Source organism: Penicillium odoratum (assembly GCF_028828045.1).
Source record: "Penicillium odoratum strain IBT 22623 chromosome Unknown utg000003l_segment0_segment0, whole genome shotgun sequence".
In the NCBI taxonomy this organism is placed as follows: domain Eukaryota; kingdom Fungi; phylum Ascomycota; class Eurotiomycetes; order Eurotiales; family Aspergillaceae; genus Penicillium; species Penicillium odoratum.
This window is the reverse complement of record NW_026643145.1, coordinates 284,841-307,186: the sequence shown is the minus strand read 5'-3', so window position 1 is coordinate 307,186 and position 22,346 is coordinate 284,841. Positions and strand designations below refer to the sequence as shown.

At 37.0% G+C, this 22,346-nt stretch overlaps 3 protein-coding genes across 3 annotated transcripts; 1 reads left to right on the top strand and 2 right to left on the bottom strand.

Moving 5' to 3' along the window:
• Positions 1-6,287: 6,287 nt before the first annotated feature.
• On the bottom strand, positions 6,288-8,271 carry N7520_003368 (uncharacterized protein; the record flags this gene model as incomplete). Its single annotated transcript, XM_057137303.1, has 2 exons — positions 6,288-6,781; positions 6,828-8,271. The coding sequence occupies 2 exons, from the start codon at positions 8,269-8,271 to the stop codon at positions 6,288-6,290; spliced, it is 1,938 nt and encodes a 645-aa protein (XP_056997768.1).
• A 10,331-nt stretch (positions 8,272-18,602) lies between these two features.
• N7520_003367 (GPALPP motifs-containing protein 1) lies at positions 18,603-19,415 on the bottom strand (the record flags this gene model as incomplete). Its single annotated transcript, XM_057137302.1, has 2 exons — positions 18,603-18,800; positions 18,876-19,415. The coding sequence occupies 2 exons, from the start codon at positions 19,413-19,415 to the stop codon at positions 18,603-18,605; spliced, it is 738 nt and encodes a 245-aa protein (XP_056997767.1).
• Positions 19,416-19,843: 428 nt separating this feature from the next.
• N7520_003366 (uncharacterized protein) lies at positions 19,844-21,655 on the top strand (the record flags this gene model as incomplete). Its single annotated transcript, XM_057137301.1, has 1 exon — positions 19,844-21,655. One exon carries the CDS (start codon positions 19,844-19,846, stop codon positions 21,653-21,655), a length of 1,812 nt encoding a protein of 603 aa, XP_056997766.1.
• Positions 21,656-22,346: the final 691 nt, after the last annotated feature.

Sequence of the window (22,346 nt, the reverse complement as noted above, 5' to 3'; positions counted from 1 at the left end):
ATTGGGTTTGGGTCCGACTTCAAAAACCCAACCCAACCCCAAACCCATATTGGGTTTGGGTTGGGGCCCCAAGAAAACCCAATTTTGCATAAAAAAGAGGTCTTGGCATGCATAACCCTACTCACTAATCAAATTAAAATACTGTTTTTTACAGGTGTTCTGGTTTCCCTCTAAGATTCTTTCTAGTTATAGGTTCAATTAAAGGAAATTTTAGGTAATAAAGGCAGAGTAGAAGATAGAAAGACTGGTTTTCTATTAATTACAAAAGAAAAACGTTGGATTTTAGTATATTATGGTGGTAGTTCCACAAAATAGGGAAAGGGTTATGAAGAACATATAGAAATATATATTTGAATATGAAGTAGTCGGTATATTATTTAGAACATTAGTGAAAATGAAACAAAAGTTTTACATATTCACTCTAATTAAGATGATCTCTATATAGAATGAAAGCTAAATTTCTCTGTTACAATTTGTTTCTTTTTGAATAGATAAACATTATTTCTTGCGGTAGAAAATTGAACAGAAAGATTTCTTCTTTCATGGAGTTGAAATATTTTTAGGGATCTTAGGGGAAATTGGGGTGGGAGTTGGGTTTTCCTGGGTTTTCTTAGGGTTTATTGGGTTTTGCTGGGGTTTACCTGGGGTTTATTGGGTTTTCTTGGGGTTTTCCTGGGGTTTATTGGATTTTGCTGGGGTTTATTGGGTTTCCTTGGGGTTTCCTTGGGGTTTCCTTGGGGTTTTCTTGGGGTTTTCTGGGTTCTGTTGGGTTAGACCCATATTAATGCTCATTACTTAGCCAATCAATAGCTATTAGACTATATTTCTTTTGTTCTAACTCCCTTTTCTATCTACCTTATACAGTGTCTAATATTGTAAGTCTTTCTCCCCCTTACCTTTTACTACCTATGGTCATCCTTAATAACCCATCATGTCTCAAAGCCAGCATTCTGACTTTCAATCGTCTATCTATAATGGAGATCTAGATAATCTCTCATACCTTACACCATCTATTATAATCTCTCATACCTTACACCATCTATTCAAGCAGCAATACCTTCTGGTAGCCAAGCTATATCTGAATTTCACCACGAATTCCTTCCACCAGATCTTCCTCTTCCTCAAAATCCTCCCTCTTTTACCTGCGTCGGGCCAGATCGGAGAAAAAACTACTTCCTTTATGATATGTCGAATCATACTGAGTGGGTTGATTGGTGGTTACAAACTGATTATGGGAGCAAAAGTAAGATTCATTGGGATTCTGGCCGCCACTCTGAAATTTGGAGCAGCTTCCACCAAGTTGCTCAAATTACAGATGGGGCACCAAGTGTTATGTGCAAGCGCTGTGGGAGGGTCTTAAAACACCCTTATTCTGTTCGACCAGGCAGCGATAAGGGCTACCAGGGCACATCGACTATGGCGAAACACTTAAAAACTACAGATTGTCAAAGGGCCGCAGCAGGAAGACGGGATACTGAGATCACAGGGTTTCTCAAGAAAGGAGTAAGTTCTTAAGAGATAAGTTTTTGTGCACAAAAGATCAAACTAACACTTTAATTAACTAGCAACAAATACCAACGACCATCCCATTCTTAGAATCAGACTGGTATGATGAGATCCTACAATTTCTCACCCTTAACCGTCTCCCTTTCAGTCTTGTCGAGCACCCAACCTTCGCTAGCCTTATCCATAAGGCTCGCTCTGCACCCGTACCTCCACGAATCCCATCCGCCAATATAGTCCGCCGGCGACTAAAGGATAGGGTTACAGATCGCCAAAAGACAATCCTTCGACTCCTACCACCAAATACAAAGATTTCAATTGCACTTGATTGTTGGACTTCTCCGTTTGGACAGGCATTTATGGCTATAACTGGCTATTTCATTGATGCAGAATGGATCTTTCGAGAGGTGCTTCTTGGTTTCAAACCACTTTCTGGTTCACACTCTGGTATAAATCTCAGTACTGTTCTTCTTGAAACATTACTGGAATATGGTATCACAGACCGGATATTCGGATTAACAACCGATAACGCATCAAATAATAAGACCATGGTTAATGCTCTTCAGCAAGCTTTACCAGAGAATATCAACATTATCCGAACACCCTGCCTTGCTCATGTGATCCAGCTCAGTCTTAACCAGCTTCTCGATCGTTTAAGGGCAGTCCCTTTGAATGATACTCCTCAGACAAAGTGGACAGATAAGCAATCAAAATTAGCCCAGGCTAATGCGAAGCGTGAGAAGCGTGGTATTGCGTCGACCTTAAATAAGGTCCGCTACCTTGCGATATATATCCATGCAAGCCCTCAACGCCGTGATACATTCAACAGCCTTCAGACTAAAGAGCCAAAGGTCATCCCAATACAAGATGTCAAGACTCGATGGAATTCAACATTTTTGATGCTTCGTCGGGCAAAGCGACTTCGTGCTATCTTTCCACCCTTCTGTGCTGAGTATAGCTGTGAAGAAATGCTACTAGATGATGAGGAGTGGCGTCAAATTGACTACCTTATCACTATTACTCAGCCATTCTTTGAGTATACTACTGAACTTTCAAAGACCCGAGATATCACAACACACCTGGTTTTCAAAGTCTATAACGCGCTATTCGACCATCTTGAAAATTCAATACGGCAGCTTCAGCGGAAGCGTGTTCCATGGAAAAAGCATATGCTTAAGTCTCTCCAAGCTGGCCGATTAAAGCTTGATGAGTACTACTCACAGACGGATAATATTCGGGGATCTATCTATGCAATTGGTACCATGCTAGCCCCTGATAACCGGTTCCAATTTTTCAAATCAGATGATTGGGATAAGGAGTGGCAGGAAAAATACAGAAATGCATTCCAAGCAGCTCTTGTTCCTTACCAACGCCAGCTCTCTACTGTTTCAGGCATAGCTAGCTCTTATTCTACACCAAAGCCGAGTTCAAGGCTTAATAAGATGCTGAGTGGTAATAAATCGCAGATAAAGCCAGTTAGAGACGAAGTAACACAATACCTTGATGGCGGTTCGTTGAAATATCCTAATCTATTCTATTCTCTTCTATTTACTAATCATCTTAGATCCTATTGATGCTGAGCCTCTTCCATTCTGGAGAAAGAATCAAGGGCGTTTCCCAAAAATCGCTGCACTTGCACAGGATGTTCTATCTATTCCGGCAACTGGTGCCGGTGTAGAGCGACTTTTTAATACTGCCCGGGATATCTGCCACTATCGCCGTGGTCGTATGAAGTCAGAAACGATTGAAGAGCTGATGATGTTTCTTTGCACTTCAAGGTTTGACCTTGAAGAGCAACAAAGGAAGGAAGTAGAGAAATACTTCTCATTAGATGAAATTGAAGCTGCAAGGGAAGAAAATGATGAGAGACTAGATGAAGTTGAGATAGATCCTATTAGTGATACTGAGGAGCAAGCAGTAGAGGGTGAAGACTCTGAAGACTCTGAAGAGGAAGAGGAAGAGGAAGAGAGGGAGGATAGGGATAGGGATAGGGATAGGGATAGGGATAGGGATAGGGATAGGGATAGGGATAGGGATAGGGATAGGGATAGGGATAGGGATAGGGATAGGGATGATGGATTTGAGCACTACTAGTTTTATTAAGTTTTCAAGCGAATGAATATGATCTTTTTACCGTGATTAGTATGGTTACTGTCGAAAGTTGTAAGGGAAATACGCAATTTTACAGCTTTAAAACGCATAAATTATGTACATGCCCAGACTTGGCATGTTTATAATGTTTTGACCTTTTGGGGCCCCATTGGGGCCCCATATATTGGGTTGGGTCCGAGGGCTAGACCCAAAACCCAGGCTGGGGTCGAAGGTTGGACCCAAAACCCAACCCAAAGTGCGGTTGGGTGGGGTTGGGTTTGGGGTCTATTGGGTTTTGTAGAAGCCTAAAAATTATCTAGAAGAATTGATTAGGATTAGGGTCGCTACGCTTCTCACATTAGACGGCAGCGGGGCCTTTGATAACGTCTCGCACGTACGACTGATCCACTACCTGCGAAAGCGATGCATCCTGGAGGTTATTATAAATTAGCTGCCCAGCTTTCTCATAAATCGAAGCACTATACTCCTTTTATAAGAAGGGCGCTACGCAAACGAACTGGTTGCTACCGGGATCCCATAAGGTTCTCCGCTATCGCCAATTCTGTATCTTTTCTACAACTTAGACCTCATCGACGATATCCACGTGGCTGTGCTAGACCAGGTACTAGTGATAGGATATATCGACAATATCTATATCCTTATATAGGGCGCTGTCCCTACTTATAATTATCAACTTCTCTCCGAACTATACGCTATTACTGAGATATAGGCGAAACGGTACATATCCAAGTTCTCTCTATTAAAATATAGCCTGATTTACTGCCAGAAGTAGGGGGTAGGCGCCTTAACCCCCAAAAGCCTAGTAGGAGAAAGCCTCCATCTGCAGTAATTACTAGACCTCATTAAAAACGTTTTGAGGGCCGGTACCCCCGGCCCTCAGCCCGACCCGCACCAGTTGGAGGGCCGGTACTACCGGCCCTCGGCGGACCCTCAGCCCTCAGAGGGCCGCCCTCGAGCGGCCCTCATCCGCCCGCATTTACATAAAAAAAGTTGACCTTTCCTAATTTAGACGCATAATATTGCTCAGTCATCCTAATAGATTACTGTTTTTTAACACTGTTCTGGTTTCCATCTTTCATTTCTACTTTATTACCTTATTATTATTGAGAAATTTTAAGAAATCAAGTAGTATTATAGTATATAATGATAGGTAATATAGATATTATTCACTTTTAGCCTACTATTATGAAGATAGGGTTGGTAATTTTGAATGTTGCGAAGTCTACAAGTTGAAGTTGTAGAAATATATATTTGCACTTAGGGTATATAGTGTATCCTCCATAGGAACTTAGTAATACTCTCTTTAAATCTCGAATGCTAGTATTTATGATTAAAAATTGAATCAAAAGGTGAAATTACGATAACTACTTGATATATTGCTAGTAATTACTATTAAATTATATATGGTATAATAGTAAAGTGTTAGAAATTATGATTTGGTAGAAGAGTTTGTGGAAGATTTTTGGGGGGGGGGCATCACGACTACCCATTTTTTGAGGGCGGATTATTGAACTGAGGGCCGCCCGCATATTTCGAGGGCTTTTCGAGGGCGGCCCTTAACTAGCGTTCAAATTCTGACCAATAGAGGAAGGTAGTAGTAGAAAAAGTGGGTCATAATATGATAGATCATAATATGATTACCATGATCACTATGATTACTTCTCTTAGAATAATCATAACGCGACTAGTCAACTTCGCGTGCTTGAAACTGTGTGAGCCCATCAGTGATAATGAGGAAGATGATGATTGTGGTCATGATAGTGATGGTGATAGTGATGCATCTTCGCCAAGAACCCAAGTTTTTAGCCTAGCCCAGCCCCTTGTTGAAGTTGAACAGAGCCAGCGGACTCTAATAGAGGATAAAACAAGTAGTGAGCCTAGCTTACCTAGTACACAGCGTTATTCAGGGAGGGTTCGGCAGCGCTCAACACTTCTTAATGGATATGAAACTGAGGGTTGGAAGCGCCGGAAAACTTCGAACTAGACATATATCTAGTAGCTGCAAATACCATTCATAAATCACTTATCTCACTTATCTCATCTTTTTTATCAATCCATAAGAAAATACTACTACCCTAGTCAAAATCAGTAAGAGTAGTGTAAAGTAAATACCTAAAGATACAGCTGAAAAACTGCATAATTTATGCGAGTATGGGTCTTCAAAAGTATGTGTACTGTTTGTCCTGTTTGTCGGCCCTCGAAAAGCCCGCGGGCGGCCCTCATGAGGGCTAGTAAAAGACCAGCCCGACCCGCGGGCAGGCTGGACCGGCCCTCCGCCCGCCCGCGGGCGGGTCCGTAGGCCGCCCTCTGAGGGCCGCCCGCGGGCGGGTATGAGGTCTAGTAATTACCTACTCTTACATAGACTTCCGCAAAGCCCAACTCAACCCGGGCCCAACCCAGGCTGGGTTGGGTTCTGGGCCCAGGACTCCAACCCAGCGCTGGGCTCTGGGCCCAGAGCTCCAGCCCAGCCTGGGTCCGGGCCCCCAACTTGGGCCACAAACATAACAGACATGCCAAGACCCGTGACTTTTTTTCTTTGCATTAATCATGCGGTTTTTGCCTGTAATAGTGCGTATTCCCTTTACAACAAGAAAAGTATGCCAGGATAGAAATAGTGTATTCTATTGGAAATTCATCGGGGGGCTGCCCCCCGATGAGAAAATTATGTACAATCATTTTGAGTAATACTCAAAGACCTCATCCTCTCGAGCCTTACGTTTCCGTCCTGATGCCCGTACCTGGGTACTATTCTCAGGTGCCGGAAGCTGGGGCTCATCTACCTCATCTAGCTGTACATGATCACTTGTCTCCTCGTCTGCCTCCTCAGTATCACTAATCAAGTCAAATTCCACCTCCTCAAGCTTATCATCTTTCTCTTCCTTCGCTGTTTCTATCTCGATATGAGAGAAGAATTTCTCTAGATACTTCGCCTCCTTCTCTTCAATATCAAACCTTGAAGTACAAAGAAACATCATTAGCTCTTCAATTGTCTGCTTCTTTTGTCTCCCTCGACGATAATGACAGATATCCCGAGCAGTATTAAAGAGTCGTTCAACACCTGCACCTGTTGCCGGGAAGGAAAGTGTATCCCGTGCAAGGGCAGCAATTGCTGGAAAGCGAGTTTGGTGCTCTCTCCAGAAGGCAAGAGGCCTAAGATGAATAGTATCTATTAACCAGTTAGTATGATATCGTAAAGGATTCGAAAAACGTACCACTATCAAGATACTGGGTGATTTCATTAGTCGCTGTCTCTGGTTGTGCTATACTTTCATCTAACATTTTATTAAGCTTTGAGCTTAATTGAACAACCGGGCGGGTTCTATCTAAGGACTGGCTAAGCGTTGAGAGTTGCTCTTGGTATGGAATAAGTGCCTGTTGGAAGGAGTTGCGATACGTATCGCGCCATTCCTGATCCCAATCGTTTGTTAGGAAGAATTTAAACTTGTTCACAGGCGCAAGCATTGTGCTGATAGCGTAGAGATGTCCTTGAATACCACCAGTTTGAGAGTAATATTCATCAAGCTTAACCCGACCAGCTTCTAGCGCGTGGAGCATCTCTTGCTTCCATGGAACGCGCTTTCGTCGTAGCTGTTTCATTGACTGTTCAAGGTGTTCAAAGAGCTTATTATAAATCTTGAAGATATAATGCGCTGTGACATCACGAGTCTTTGACAGTTGAGTTGTATAATCAAAGAAAGGCTCAGTAATGCAAAGAAGATAGTCAACTTGGCGCCACTCTTCGTCATTTAGTAGCATCTCCTCGCAGTCGTACTCCGTATAGAATGGGGCAAAGATATCACGTAGACGCTTTGCCCGGCGAAGCATCAAGAAGGTTGAATTCCATCGAGTTTTCACATCTTGGATAGGCACTAGCTTCACGTCTGTTGTCTGGAGATTATAGAATATTTCCCGGCGCTGAGGACTCGCATTGACGTAGATAGCGAGAAAGCGGACCTTATTCAAGGTATAGGAAATCTCACGTACTTGGTGCTGCGCGTTAAGCTTTGCCAGTCTTGACTGCTTCTCTGTCCACTTTGTCTCGGCTGACTCATTTAATGGATTTGCCTTGATACGGCCAAGAAGCTGCTGGAGACTGAGCTGGATAACGTGAGCAAGGCATGGAATTCGAGGAAGAATCACATCATCTGCGAGAGCCTGCTGGAGAGAAGTAACCAAAGTCTTATTATTCGATGCGTTATCCGTGGTGATTCCAAACACTCGGCCTTTAATATTATGCTCCATAAGAGTTTGAAGGAGCACACCACTTAGATTCGCACCTGTATGCGAACCATAAACTGGCTTAAAGCCAAGAAGTACCTCATGGTACCTCCAATCAGCATCAATAAAATAGCCTGTGATTGCCATAAACGACTGCGAATAGGGAGACGTCCAACAATCAAGCGCAATTGATATCTTTGAGCCAACTGGTAATCTCCGAAGTATGCCTTCTTGCCGGTCTTTAACAATGCTTGTTAATCGGCGGCGGATTGTATCGGCAGAGGGGATTATTGGTAGGCTTGGGGCGCAGCGAGCCCGAGAAATCAGACGCCGGAGCGAGGGATGCTCAATAAGGTGAAGTGGGAGTCGATTAAGTGTTAAAAATTGGAGGAGGTCTTCTTCCCATGATTCTTGTGAAAAGGGCGTATTATCATCCATCGGTAGTCTCTAGTATTCCCCAAAATATATTAGTTAAGATATTAGACACTGACTTTGGCCGAAGATAGGATCAAAGAAATGATCGAACATACCCTATTCTTTAGAAATTTAGTGATCTCATTCCCCTTCCCTTACCCGGCCTTTAAACACCCTGCTGTCTTAAGATGTCTTTGTATTGTCGATGTGCTATGGTATTGCGCCTTACCCTTTGCCTTTGGATTAACTGTGTATAGATGCTCAAGGATAGCATCACAGCGTTGACACATTACCTTTGGCGCACCATCTATATTATGGGTAACTTGGTGGAACTGGCTCCAAATCTCCGCATGTCGGGTTAAGTCCCAGTTGATCTTACTTTTTCTCCTATAATCAGTCTGTAACCACCAGTCCACCCATTCACTATGGGCCATTCTTTCATAGAGAACAAAGGCTTTCCTTCGGTCGGGTCCAACGCGCGTAAAAGAGGAAGGAACTACCGGTCGGAGAGGTCGGAGAAAGTCTTGTTCGGAGGCATCAAGCGTGTATTGACTACTAGATGGAGTGGCTGGGGGGTTTGGTGTTGTAAGATAGCTAAGATTATCTATCTCGCCGTCATAAATTGAGGATGCGAAGTTAGAGTACTGACTTTATGACATGATGAATTAGCTCTATGATCAATATTGAATGTAAGGGAGGATTGATTAAAGAGACACCTACTAAGTAATAGTATCTTTAGGTAGTAGGGAATAAGTTAAATAAACATGATACATCAATCATGATAAGGGGGTAATAAGAAGAATTAGGTTTGATTGGCTAGAGAGTTACATATGATGTAGAGATAACCCAGAAAGCCCAACAATAACCCAGAAAGCCCAGTAATAACCCAGAAAGCCCAGCCAAAACCCAGTAAAAGCCCAAAAAACCCAATAATAACCCAATTCCCAGCCCAACTTATGTTTAAGATCGTCAAAAAATTTCAACCCATCGCGCCAAGAAGAAAAACTTCAATCTTCCAGTGGCCTTCCTACTCTATAGTCTTCTTCTAGCTGATTTCTGAGTAAACTAATCTAATTAGATGAATAAAATAAATCACTTTTATATATATTGTTCTCTATATTCTGTTAAATTAGTGCAATTCGATAAAAATTTTCTTTACTCTCAAAAGATGCATTAGGTACCTTCTGTTATAAATATATATCTTTATCACTTCATTATTAATTCAAGGCAGAAATCTCATGATTAACAGACCGCGCCTAGAATAATAGAACTTTCATATAGCTCTATGGTAATTTAGTATATGCTAAATCAACTCCTTATGAATACAAGTCTATTTCTTAAAATTTCAAATGATTTATGAAAAGAAGGCATAGTGCTACGTTGTATAGACCAGACATGTGTAAAGAACGGTATATTATCTTGATGACTGAGCAGAGTTATGACAAGAATTATGCAAAAGTTGGGCTAAGTTGGGCCTGGTTGGGTTTTACTGGGGGCCCAGCGTTGGGTCCGGGTTGGGTCCGGGTTGGAGAAGTTCGGCCCGGACCCAGCCTGGGTTGGGCTTTGGGCCGAGTTCTTAGGCCCAAGTTGGGCTTTGCGGAAGTCTACTCTTACAGGCTCTATCATAATGCAAGATATAGAGATTAAGCTAGTAGCTTTTATAGACCTAGACGTTAGCTATACGCTAAATAGGGATCGTAGGGAAATAAGAGCTAATTAACTTAATTTAGCTATAGAAACAACTATATGTAGATGTTAATATATTTATATAATCTAAGCGGATAGTTATATTAGTATCTATCCTATAGGGTATAGGACTAGATCCTATTAAAGATAGGACCTAGGCCTACTTAGGATGGATCATAGGAAGGACTATAATATATAAAGGTAGTTATTACTATATATATTTAGTTCTTTATATTTAATCTTATATGAATATTTAGAATCTACGAGTTTATCTACCTATCTATTTTATATAAATTATACTTTAATCAGAAGAGAGAAATTTAGATCTAGAGTATTTACTAGTCTGTGCCATAACCCGTAAATGGGTAGGTAAAGTCAACCCGCAACCCGAACCCGCAAAACCCATGGGTTGGTCAAGTCAACCCGCAACCCGCCCCATGCGGGTTGCGGGTTCGGGTGCGGGTTACCCACGCTAGCCCATCTTTGCATAATTTTTGACACTATACCTAAAAAGGATGGATAAATCCAATTTTTTATGTAATAAACCACTTTAATGTACAGTTTTATACATAAATTTCTATGTTTGTCCTGTTTGACGACCCATTGGGTAACCCATAAACCCGCGCGGGTTTCCCATCAGAACCCGCAACCCGCATGCGGGTTAGACAGACCGACCCAAAACCCGACCCATAGGGAGGATGGGGCGGGTTCGGGTGCGGGTTTCTGCGGGTTACGGCACAGCCTAGTATTTACCCTAGATCCTAAGTATAGCTTAACTAAGTGAGACTACCTAATATATCCTACTAAGTCTATCCTATAGATCTAAGTCTATATAAAGCCTAATATTAAGTAGTAATAGTATAGTTATAAATTAAGTCTCTTAGATCAAGTATTATCTTAATACGCCTAGCCTATAATAAACGATACTTACTATAACTAGTTAGTATTATATAATACTATAGTACTACTTAGGATATTATATAGAAGATACTAGTAATACAGTAAAGAGCCTACCACTATATAGATTTAAATTCTTATTTAATCTTACGTTTAACTATCTTTACCTAATATAATCTCTCTATATACTATATAGAGTAGCTAAAGCTAATTTATAGAAAGAGTATAGCTAGCTATATATACATATAATATAGATAGAGTATTTTAACCCCCCTAATTTATACTAATAATAAAATAGAGGGCTACTTATCAGCTATAAGTCTCTTGATTTTTCTTTAAGATGATAGAACTTTTATAAATTAATATAATACTAAAATAAAAAAGGAATTAGAGATAAAAAGACTATAAAAAAATCGAGCCTAAGGTAGTATTGAAAGACTATTAGCTTCTGTAGATATTAAAGAGTAAAAAGGGTTATTAGCTATCATATAATTATTATAAATAAATAAAGAGTAGATATATAAGAATTAAGCTATGTTAGATATTATTAATAAAAGTAAGAATAAGAAAAACAGTAAGATAAAGAATGAATAATAAAAAAATAGACATATATATATATTATAGTTTCAAAATGTATAAAATTAAATGATGATGTTATGATTATCCTAAATATAGTAATTATGATATAATCTATTATACTATAATCTATATTTTCTAGTATTCTCTTCCTCTATCAATTAGAACTCAAGCACTCATTAAAGACTACTCTTAAAAACTTTATAATATATAGATAGCTCATATGTTAATAATCTATCCTTTAAAAATAGTTATTATGATAACCCTCCAAAATCTTCTTAAAATGTTCTATAATAGTATGTAATAAAAGATTACAATAGTTAATGTAAGATCTTATCAATTATTTAAAGAAGACTTCTTAAATCCTTTTATAGATAAAGAAGAACTCTCTTAATCCTGAAAACTATAATAAGAATGAATTAATATTATTAATAATCGTAAGACTAAATTCATCTATAATTACTAAACTATTTATAGACAAGAGTCCCTAACTTTTGTAAATAGCCTGTTTATATATTTTAATACTAAGATTAAGATAGAAAAGATAGAAATAAGAGTTTATATAAGTCTTAGTGATAGTAAGATCTTATATATATTTTTACATCTCTAAAATTTAAAAAGAATAGATAGAAAACGAGATATCAAGATCTATTGAAGAATATTACATATTATACTATTAGATATGATGAAGATCCTCAATATTTAGAAATACATCATGATCCATATAGATATAAGATTATATTAGTTAGATAAAGATCCAAATCCTAGATCTTCTTAATTATAAATTTATTCTTAGATATAAGTTCTTACAGGTAAGAAACTTATTATTATATTATATAATTACTATTATAATTATCTATAATCAGTATAACTAATATTATTAAATCCTATTACTATATAGAGAGATATGAAATTAAATTATAAGGATTAGACCAAATCTTGTGATTAGAAAAAAGATATATAGAATACTATAGAAGTTAGTAAGAAAAGAAAAGAATTTTATAACTATAAAAGATACTTTGAAAGTTAGATAAAAGAAAAAACTAAAACGAGTATATATAGAGAGTTATTACTTATTAGCTTTATAATAGAAAAATTTATAAAAATACAATATAGAGTAACTATTCTAATATCTATTGAATAAAGAGGATAGATCAATATTTGTTGATAATAAAGCTAGACTATCTCTTGTTCTATTAGAAATATCCTATAGGATAGAGATAAAAAGATAAGAAATAATCTTTGTTTCTTTTTGTTATATCTCTTATCATTCTATAGCAAAAATATTGATTTGTTTCTCTCTTGAAAGTATTATTTCTTGAAAATAATAGAATATCTTAATTTCTGTGTATTTAGACACGATATATTATTTATATTATCTATTTAAGCTAAGCTCATAAAGCCTAGATTCAAAGTAATAGATCCTAAATATAGATCCTAAATATAGATCCTAAATATAGATCCTAAATATAGATTAAATATAGATAAAAATATAAATAAAAATATACTAATGTTTTGGAATTATAATAGTTATATCAATATAGATAATATTTATTGTACGATAAGTTTCCTATTTCTATGTTAATTTAGAATCAATTTAAAGCTATTTTAATTTCTAGATCTTTACTAGTATATTATGTTAATCTTAGTTTCTTATTAAGATTTTTAAATAGATTAATAATTCTATTCTTAATAATATAATATTAAACCTTAATGTTATTACTCGAATTAATGTAGTGCGCTTTATTTTCAAAAGAAATTAGAGAGTGGAAGCCTTCAATAAAGCTATATAATATTAATATATCTTCTTGACATCTTAAATGAAAATTATCAATCATATAGAGAATGGTCATAAATCTAAGAAAAAGTAGGGAAAAGAATCTTAATAATGTTAATTCATAGATTAGCTATTATAGAATGTAGATTTACTAAGACTATATTATTTATGCTAGAACTATCTCTAATATCTTTCATTAGCTTAGATCTAATAAAAATAGATGCAAAGCTTAGAATATCATTATAAAGAGTTATGATCAAGAAGATCATCTCCACTATTATTATTTTAAAAAGGGTTTCATTATAAAAATTATTGTAGATAAAATTTTATATATTATTTTTCTCCAACAGAGTTCTATATCTTCCTTATCTTAATTATTCTATTAAATTTAGAGCTTAGATACTATTAAGTTTATATCAAAAATATATTAGAGCATTTAATCATTATATAGTTATGATTAAGTAGGATATTAAATTATATTTTTAATAGTATAATATTTTCAATTGAAATTATCTTCTTTAGTAATCTATCAATTATATTCTAGACTGACCCTTCTATTTATTAAAAAATATACTTTATAATTCATAGTTTCCTCTTTTTATAGCTTTTTAATTGCTGATTTATTACTATTATATAGACTAGATAATACAGATAATATATCTATATATTAACCTTCACAAATATCTTATAAAGCTTAAAAATATAGGTTAAGCTTCTTAAAAAGAGGATTCAATCTAAGATTCTTTAGTAGCTAATTCAATTATATTACTAATCTTAAATTTTGTAGAGTTATATTTTTAGTTGTAATAATTTATTATTAATTTGTTTATCATTTATGAACTTTCCTCTATTAATTTATAGAGATTCCTAAGTTTTTAAACTTAGTTATAAATTAAAGATATATCTTTATCTTTGATATTAACATTAGAATAAATCTATATTTTAGGATTTTATCTTATAAACACTAAAAATAGTAATATTCTGGTTATTATATGGATAGTATTATTATATATAAATTATATAGTTTACAATAAATCTAGCAATATAAATCATAAATAGTCTATGAAATAATAAAAATAGTGTCAAAAATATAATCTATATATTTACTTGGACCCTTAGATTAAGAGTAATAGAGAATTATAAAAGAATAGTAGTATATTCTTAATCAAAACTTATTAATAAAGAGATTTCTTTTAATCAATGATGATATTATCTAAAGCTCTATACTTTAAATTGATATATTTATAGCTAAATTTATTAAGTTCTTCAATAACAATTATAATTATCATAGATAATAAAATATAATTTTTTATAAATTCATTTATAATAATTGAATAAATCATTAATACTTATTTTTATAATAAATAAGAAAATCTATAATGAAACCTATATAGATTTTACCTTAGTCTTTTTAACTATAACAAAGATTAAAATTCTCTACAAAGCTTATCTCTCAAGATCTTTCTATTTTAGTATATAAGATATGATAGGATTAAATCAAAAATATCTCAATTTATCTTTAATTAACAAAGTTCTTAATATCTTCAACCTTAAAATAATATAAAATGATATAAAGTATCTTTTTAAATCTGATAGATCTTTCTTATAGATATATATTAGTTTGAATCTAAATTATTTCTTAAGAATATTCTAATATTGATTTTTTAATTTTTTATTCTAGCTCTTTTATTTATTTAAGAAAATAAATAATTAAGTATTTTTAACTCTTTCTTTCTGAATTTCTTAATTTAGAGATTATTTAGAGCTTTTATAATAATAAGTAGTTTAAGATCTGAATTGTTATTATCCTAAGATAGTTTAATAATAGAGTTAGTTGATATTATATTCAAAATTAGTACTAACTTTACTAGATCTATTAAAGACTAAGTATTACTATATGTAGAATATAATATCGTTTCTTCTCTATTATATTAAAGAAGAATTTTTGTTATTAGATTATATAGATAGAATAAAGAGAAGATATATAGATATATCACAGAATTAGGGGCTTTTATAGTTCCTCCCTAAAAAATAATGATAAATAACTTTAGTTTTTCTTATATATCATTATATAAACTATCTTTATACTACCATCTACTTTCGGATTTTCTTATCTACCTATATACCTAATCCTTTCCATATATCTACTATAGTCTATCTATATAGACTCGTAAATCCTCTATATAATTCAAAACTATTCAAGATAATTTCTATGGATGCTAATGAAGATAAAACTATATCTTTCAAGGATAGATTCTACTATATAACTATAATTCTAACGTTAACTAAGAAAGTAATCTTATAATCCATAAAAGTAACCCTAATTTCCTCAATAAGTCTATTTTAAATCCTGGAATCCTTAAAGCTAATCCTTAAATTACTACTCTAAAACCTAAGAATCTTAAAAACAAACCTAAAATCCTAACTCTAGGATATAAAGCTACTGAAAATCTATTCTCTCTCTCTCTCTCTTATAGATTAGATATTTAATACTTATCAGTCTATAATCAACTTAATTAATAACTTTATTAAGACTTATATTTATTCTATATCTATCCTTTGATCTAAAACAGATATTATATATCTTAAATATAACTATCTCTTCTTATTAAAGGATTATTAGTAAAAATTAATCTAGATAACTATAAATATCTGACATAAGATAAATAGAGACTACTCTTTCTATAGCAATCTCTAAAAGATACTACAGTTAATTTAATAGTTACATTTATTACTAATCCTAATTATAACTATAGTCCTGTTAGCTCTTTATTTAAAGAGTATATTATTAGTAGACTCTAAGGATATAAATAAAGACTATTTTAGTAGTATTATTTTAAGATCTATAGATCTTACTTAATCTTAAGAATAGATTAAGAATAGAGAAAGACTTTAAGAAAGCTAAGAAAAAAAAAACCTAATTAGCTATTGAAAAAACTAATCAAGATAAGATACTAGATATACTAGATAGTATAATAGATATTATATAGTTTTAAAAAAAATAGTAGATTTAGTAGTCTATATAGATAATATATTAAAGACTATATAGAAGACTTAAACAAATAATACATATTAATAGCGGACTTAGCAGTCTATATATATAGGGGATTTAGAAGGGTCTATATAGATTTAAATTATTAGTATAACAGACTTAGAAGTTATTATAGGGGCAATAATAATAAGGGTTATAAGTAAAGTAGTTATAGATAATAATAAAAGTGGCAGAAAAATATTCTACCGATATATAGAACTTTTGACATTTTTAATTTTTCCTAATTAAGCATTTAGGGAGTAACTATACAAGGCCACAAGAATTAGACGTATTAAGAGAGAGATAGGCTTAATAATAAGATTAGCTAATTTAAATAAGGGAACTTTATAGATAATTTATTAAAAAAGTAATAAAGAGTATTTAATCTTTATCTGTATTAGTGTAATAACGAAAATCTTAGTATTCTTAAATCTTAAATTAAAATAGAGTAATATGGGCTTTTAATTTATAGTTCTTAAACTATTCTCATTATTACTATGGATTAGAATAAAGAGTAAATGATTTTTTTTTATCTAAAAGCTCTAGATACTTTCCATAAATAATTTTACTTAATCTAAGTCTAATTTAACTTCTTTTTAAGAATATTTTATAATCTATTTTTTAACTCAACTTAGCCCCGAAGCTATAATCAAATACATCGTTGAATAGATTATTCCTTTTGTTAATATCATAGTCATAAATTATAACGCCCTAGTTTAGGGACTATATCAGGCTAGGAATTTTGAAGCTACGAAAAACTTTTGCTAAATGAATAAGTTGATATATTATTGGATGAATTAAGGCAGATACCATATACCAAGAAAGAGCAATAGAAGGAGAAAATAGCTTTATAGTGTAACTAAGGATGAAAGTATAGAAAAATATATGACTCTATTTATAAGGGACTTTTTTTGTAACTATATATCCATAGAGAAGTAGGTTTATAATAATATTATAGTAATACTACCTAAACTTTTAGACTAGTTATAAGATATAAATGAGTATAAGGTCTTTCCCCCCTCTTTCTTGCTAAATAGTCGGATACTACTTTTTGTTATGAAGAAAATGACAATCAGGTTATGGAAATAAGCCATATATGATTACTTATAGAGTCACTACAGGGCCATATAAATATTGTCACTGGAATAGACCGTGACATCTGATCATATAAATTGACAATTTATTCGGATGTAGGGATATTTACAATTCAACAATAACTAGAGCATAAGAAGCCACTGAAATGGCTTTATCTAGATAGAACTCTCATACTCCTGGCTTCTATTGATAGAAAAGTGAGGATTTGGAAGGTCCAGTGGTGCCTTCGTCCCAGGTAGAGTATTATGTCCTTTAGATCATTCGATAATCTCCAGACTCAACACCACTTAGTTTTTCTTCTAACCGAAATAACGAACGTAAAAATGAAGAAAGATTTCTTATTGCTCAACAACTGAGTTTAGACTATAGATGAACTATATAGAGGAAAATATCTAGAATTGTTGGACAGCCAAATAGATGGTATTCGTAGGCCCATGAGTAGCCATAGATATAGTGGCTGTATTATTGACTTTCAAGGGCCTCTTGTTGATTCATAATTAACATCTAAGATATGCCAAACACTAAAAAATATTAAGCATATAATCCAAGGTTCATCTAGTAAGTATATATATAGCCTTTTGTGCTCACAAACTATCGCACACTCTGTACTAGCTCACATTGCCATTAGGACATTACTAATATATACTTCTTATCCTAGGCTCTGGATTAGTAAAACCGAGTCATACATGAGCCTCTAGTATACAACAATTGGTTCAGGGTCGACTGACTATTTTAGATCGGTCCATGTAACCCGTAACTTCGTGTAAAGTGTGGGGACGGGTAAGATCCACACGGCCCGGCCCAGCCAAGTTTAATTATAGCCGATTATGCGGGTTAGGGGAAGAAAAACATCGAACCAAAAGGGGCAGGCTTTAAACTCCTTATGAACCTCAATTGATAGTATTCTATCTTATAGTATATCAATCTGTCCATTCCTCAGTATGAGGTTCTGTACCTGAATGCATAAATTTATATCATTCGCTCCTCTAAATATTTCACTATAAGATCACATTATCCAATATGTACAACTGCAATTCACTAGAGTACACAGTCTCAGGGCAGATATCATCAGTGTGTGCTCCAGTAGGTATCCAAGTAGTAAAGGATGGACTTTACATAAATAGTTGTTATTCCAGCATAAACTTGGTGCATATTCCCGTTGTGTTAATGATTTGATCCTAGAGTACAACAAGGAGTGAAACCTATGAACTCGAGTTTTACGTGATGCTTTTGAATACCATGAAATTCCCAGCCCCCAGGAAAGTAGGGCTCTTCCCACAATCTCATATAAATTCAGAGAAAGCTTCCCTTACTAAAGCGGGAGCCATAATCACTAGCTCGATTTACCATTTCCCGGCGCTGTGCACTAGAAATCTTAGATGAAATCCCCATATCCTTCTCACGATCGAAAGCACGCGCCGATGGATCATCCTCTACCTCTTTTTTTTCATGATCCGGCTTCTCGGGGAGAGCGGCCTTCCTAGTCTGATCCTAGGGAACAAGAGAAGCAACGTTAGCTCCGCCCAACCCGGTGCAATACATTTGCAACCGCTACGATTGGCTTACATTGAATTTCTTGATCCTTTCCTCCATGGATTGAGTGCGGCGGGCGTCAGATTTCGAGGATGGGTTGCTTGAACTTCTAGATGGGCCCCCAACGCCCATCATCTCGTCCCCCAGCCGTCGTATCCTCTCTTCAGGAGTTTCAACCCACGAAGCATCAACCTGCTTAGAGCCTGGTGCGCGCGCGGACTTTCCTGTCTGAAACTTGCGACTCCGTAACTGTGTGGGATCGATCTTGCTGGCCCAATCGCTTTGCTCTGGTGGACGTAGCATCCATTGGTCCCGCTGACTCGCCTTCTTTTCATGGCTGGATGCAACTGAGCTTGAATCAAGCAACGTAGGTTCACCATTTACCACAGAGACACCATTTGGAGGGGGCATACTGGGTCCGAAATCATCATCGCTCTCAGTTTCGCTCTCATCAGATGAGGCCTTGGACTCGGGGGACTGTGTTGATGGTGGTAATGCGGGACCAATCACCCTTTTCTTCGGAGCAAGTTGATCTTCCTCATCAGGAACAAATTTCCGCTTATCAGGGTTCATTGTGTCTATAACAGGAAGAGGGAGAGGGAGAAGGAGAAGAGAAGGTTGAAGTTTAATCTTTCCTTATCGCTATCGACGCTGATGTCACCTTATCTTTGTTTCCCCCATACCTTCCATGTTTCCCCCCCTCATTTCCTCTTTTGTTGCAAAACGACCCCGATAGAAGAGGCTAACTTACACATTTTTGTTTTCTTCTTCTTTTGTTTTTTTATATATCTTTTTTACTTCAATCGATAGCCCTAACAAAGAGGCTACTGAAACTGCAGACCTCAGGCCACACACCCACAAACACACACACACACACACACACACACACCCACGCATTCACCTTCCAGAAACGATGTCATTCTCCTACTAAATCACCATCAAGTTTTCGCTAAATTAGAGCATGGTGTTCATGTTGCGCATAAGTTTGTGTGGAATTGAAAATGGGCCACCAGCCTCTCCCTCACGAATATCGATCATTATGGGAGGACCCCTCAGGAAGGACCGAGCTGGAGATCACCAGGCATCCGAATCTTGATTCCTCTTTACAGAATGATCAAAAACAGAAGGCCTCACCAGGCCAGGAAGATAATCTATCAACTCGCCGCTCAAAGAAATTCCTACCTCAGCCAATTGAAACCTCATCACGAAGCTATAATGCCACACCCATCACCGCAACCCCCGAAAGCAGAGATAGTTCGAGGAAGACAAATAGTCCCTATAAAATTGAACCTTCAACAGCTGAGAGCCAGCCTCGTCGTCGGATTTTACCCCAACCGATTGAAACAACCGTGGCCAGCCGGGGACCATCGCGACCGCAGGAAAATCGATCCCCTATTGCTTCTGGCCCAAGAAGATTCAAACCGGACTTAATTGAAACGGACCATCGTTCTGTCAAAGGAAAACTTGGAGAATCTTCTCGCGTCAATGCTCGAGAGCTTACTGTAGAAAACTCGGGCTCACTCTTTCGGCCAAGCCCTCGACGGAATACTACCCCTCATCCAACCGAGTCAAGATTTTCATATTTGAGCATCCTTCGTCGCCAAGAACCACGGAGGCATTCATTCCGTATCCCGAATCTTCCGTCTATTCCGTCAAATGACAGTGAAGACTCCGAAGGGTCCGCCGGCTCGCCTACCTCATCCTCTCCAACCCACCGACCCCAGAGAGGCACAGATGGCAAGCTTGACACACTACTTCGAGAAAGCCATAATGTGGAATTTTCAGAATACCTGCTTTCTGTGGCCGCTCGTTCAGCGCATAGGCAGCTCAAGGAGCAGGCACTGGCGGCTTTCCCCAACGAACAAGTATATGAGCCTGTGGATCATTTTGGAGTCGACGATGATGAGTGTGACTCCGAAGATCAATATTCCATGTATCCTTCAAAGAATCACCTAAAATCCCGACGTCAATCCTCTGAAGACCTCTCCTGGGAGCTAGAGTATATGCGACAGCACAAGGAGGAGGCTGAACAGCGTCTGAGAGCGATGGGTACCTCGGGTAAGCCTAAACCAGCGCCAACTGAAACAAAGCCAGAGCCAAAGAATCTGGGCCCAAGTCCTCCTATGCTTGGAGGTGATATTATTCTGCCCTGGAGCCTTTCTCCAGACGGGACTCTCTGTGAGAACACAAGCGATAGGGATGCTGCTCAGACAGCAGAAGATCGGTGCACTGACTGTGGGGGTCTCTGGTGTGCAGAGAATCAAGGGGACGGTGGTCGAGGGGCGGGACTATGGATGGGTACCTGTCGTAAAGCCGATGGCCCCGAACGCGACTCACATCTCATTTCCGGTATCATGACTCCAATGATTCAAGACTACGAGACTGAGTCGAACCCCAGCCCTCGACCCAACGCTTCCATGAGTCAAAATGACGACAGAGGCACGTTGAGGTCACAATTTGGTGCTAGTACCAACCTTTCTCAGAGCCTGGATGATGAATTCAATGATGGCTTTGTCACACAAATCTACAATTATCTGTCCTTGGGTTATCCCTGTGTGGCGCGCTATTATGACTTTGAACTCGGTCGAATTTCCGGGATCCCAGTGGAAAATCTCCGACGAGATGATCTCCAAACCGACGCAAGAGGCTATGTTGTTGCCCCAGAGAACAATGGTGCAGTGCCTTGTGTGCGATGGAAGGCTCTCCGTCTCTACATCAGGGAATGGGCCCGGCAACAGCCCAAAATGGCAGAGGATGAAAATACCCTTGAAGCTTGGGGAGTACCGGAACGAAGGGGTAGTTGGGCCATTTGATATCTTTCTCGCTGTGTCCCTGCGACCTTGAGTATATTGTTTCGATATTTCCTATCTCTTCTGATTCTCCTTTCCCGCTTGTATCTATGATTCATCATTCATCCGCATTCATACCCTAGCGTGGCGAACGAAGTCATTTTTCTATATCCCTCATATGTGGGCCATGGTTCGAAAGAATCCCTGTCTTTGCTGGTCCTAGACCCTTTTGTCGCATATAAATTAGGGCGCTTCATTAACTATGTATTGCATTTAATCATCCATAGACACGAAATTGTGAGAAAAGTTACGGCCCTCGTTGGTCCATCAATGCAAACCAGTGCTCCAAAGACAGGCCAGCATGAAAGATTCTTAGGAATACTTCAAGGCTACTGGATCCGTAGTTTGCCGTGAAATTTTGCGCCGCCAAGGGAGCCATTGGCATTGCTATCTATGACAGGCCATTGGGATAAGTCTCTGACTTGGGATGGCCAGGAGTCGATTCGGGCGAAGCTGCTTTAATCATTCGGAAATCAGTTGACTGGAAATGGCAGGAGGAGGGGATCCTTGGGATAAACATGGACATACCGTGAATCCCCGGTTTAGCAGATGCCTGCTTGGCGGTATGCAGGAGACCTGGGGCTAAGACATTGGGTTCCTCCACACCTGATCCTTCGGAGTATCGTGCAATCCTAGTATGCAAATATCAGCGACG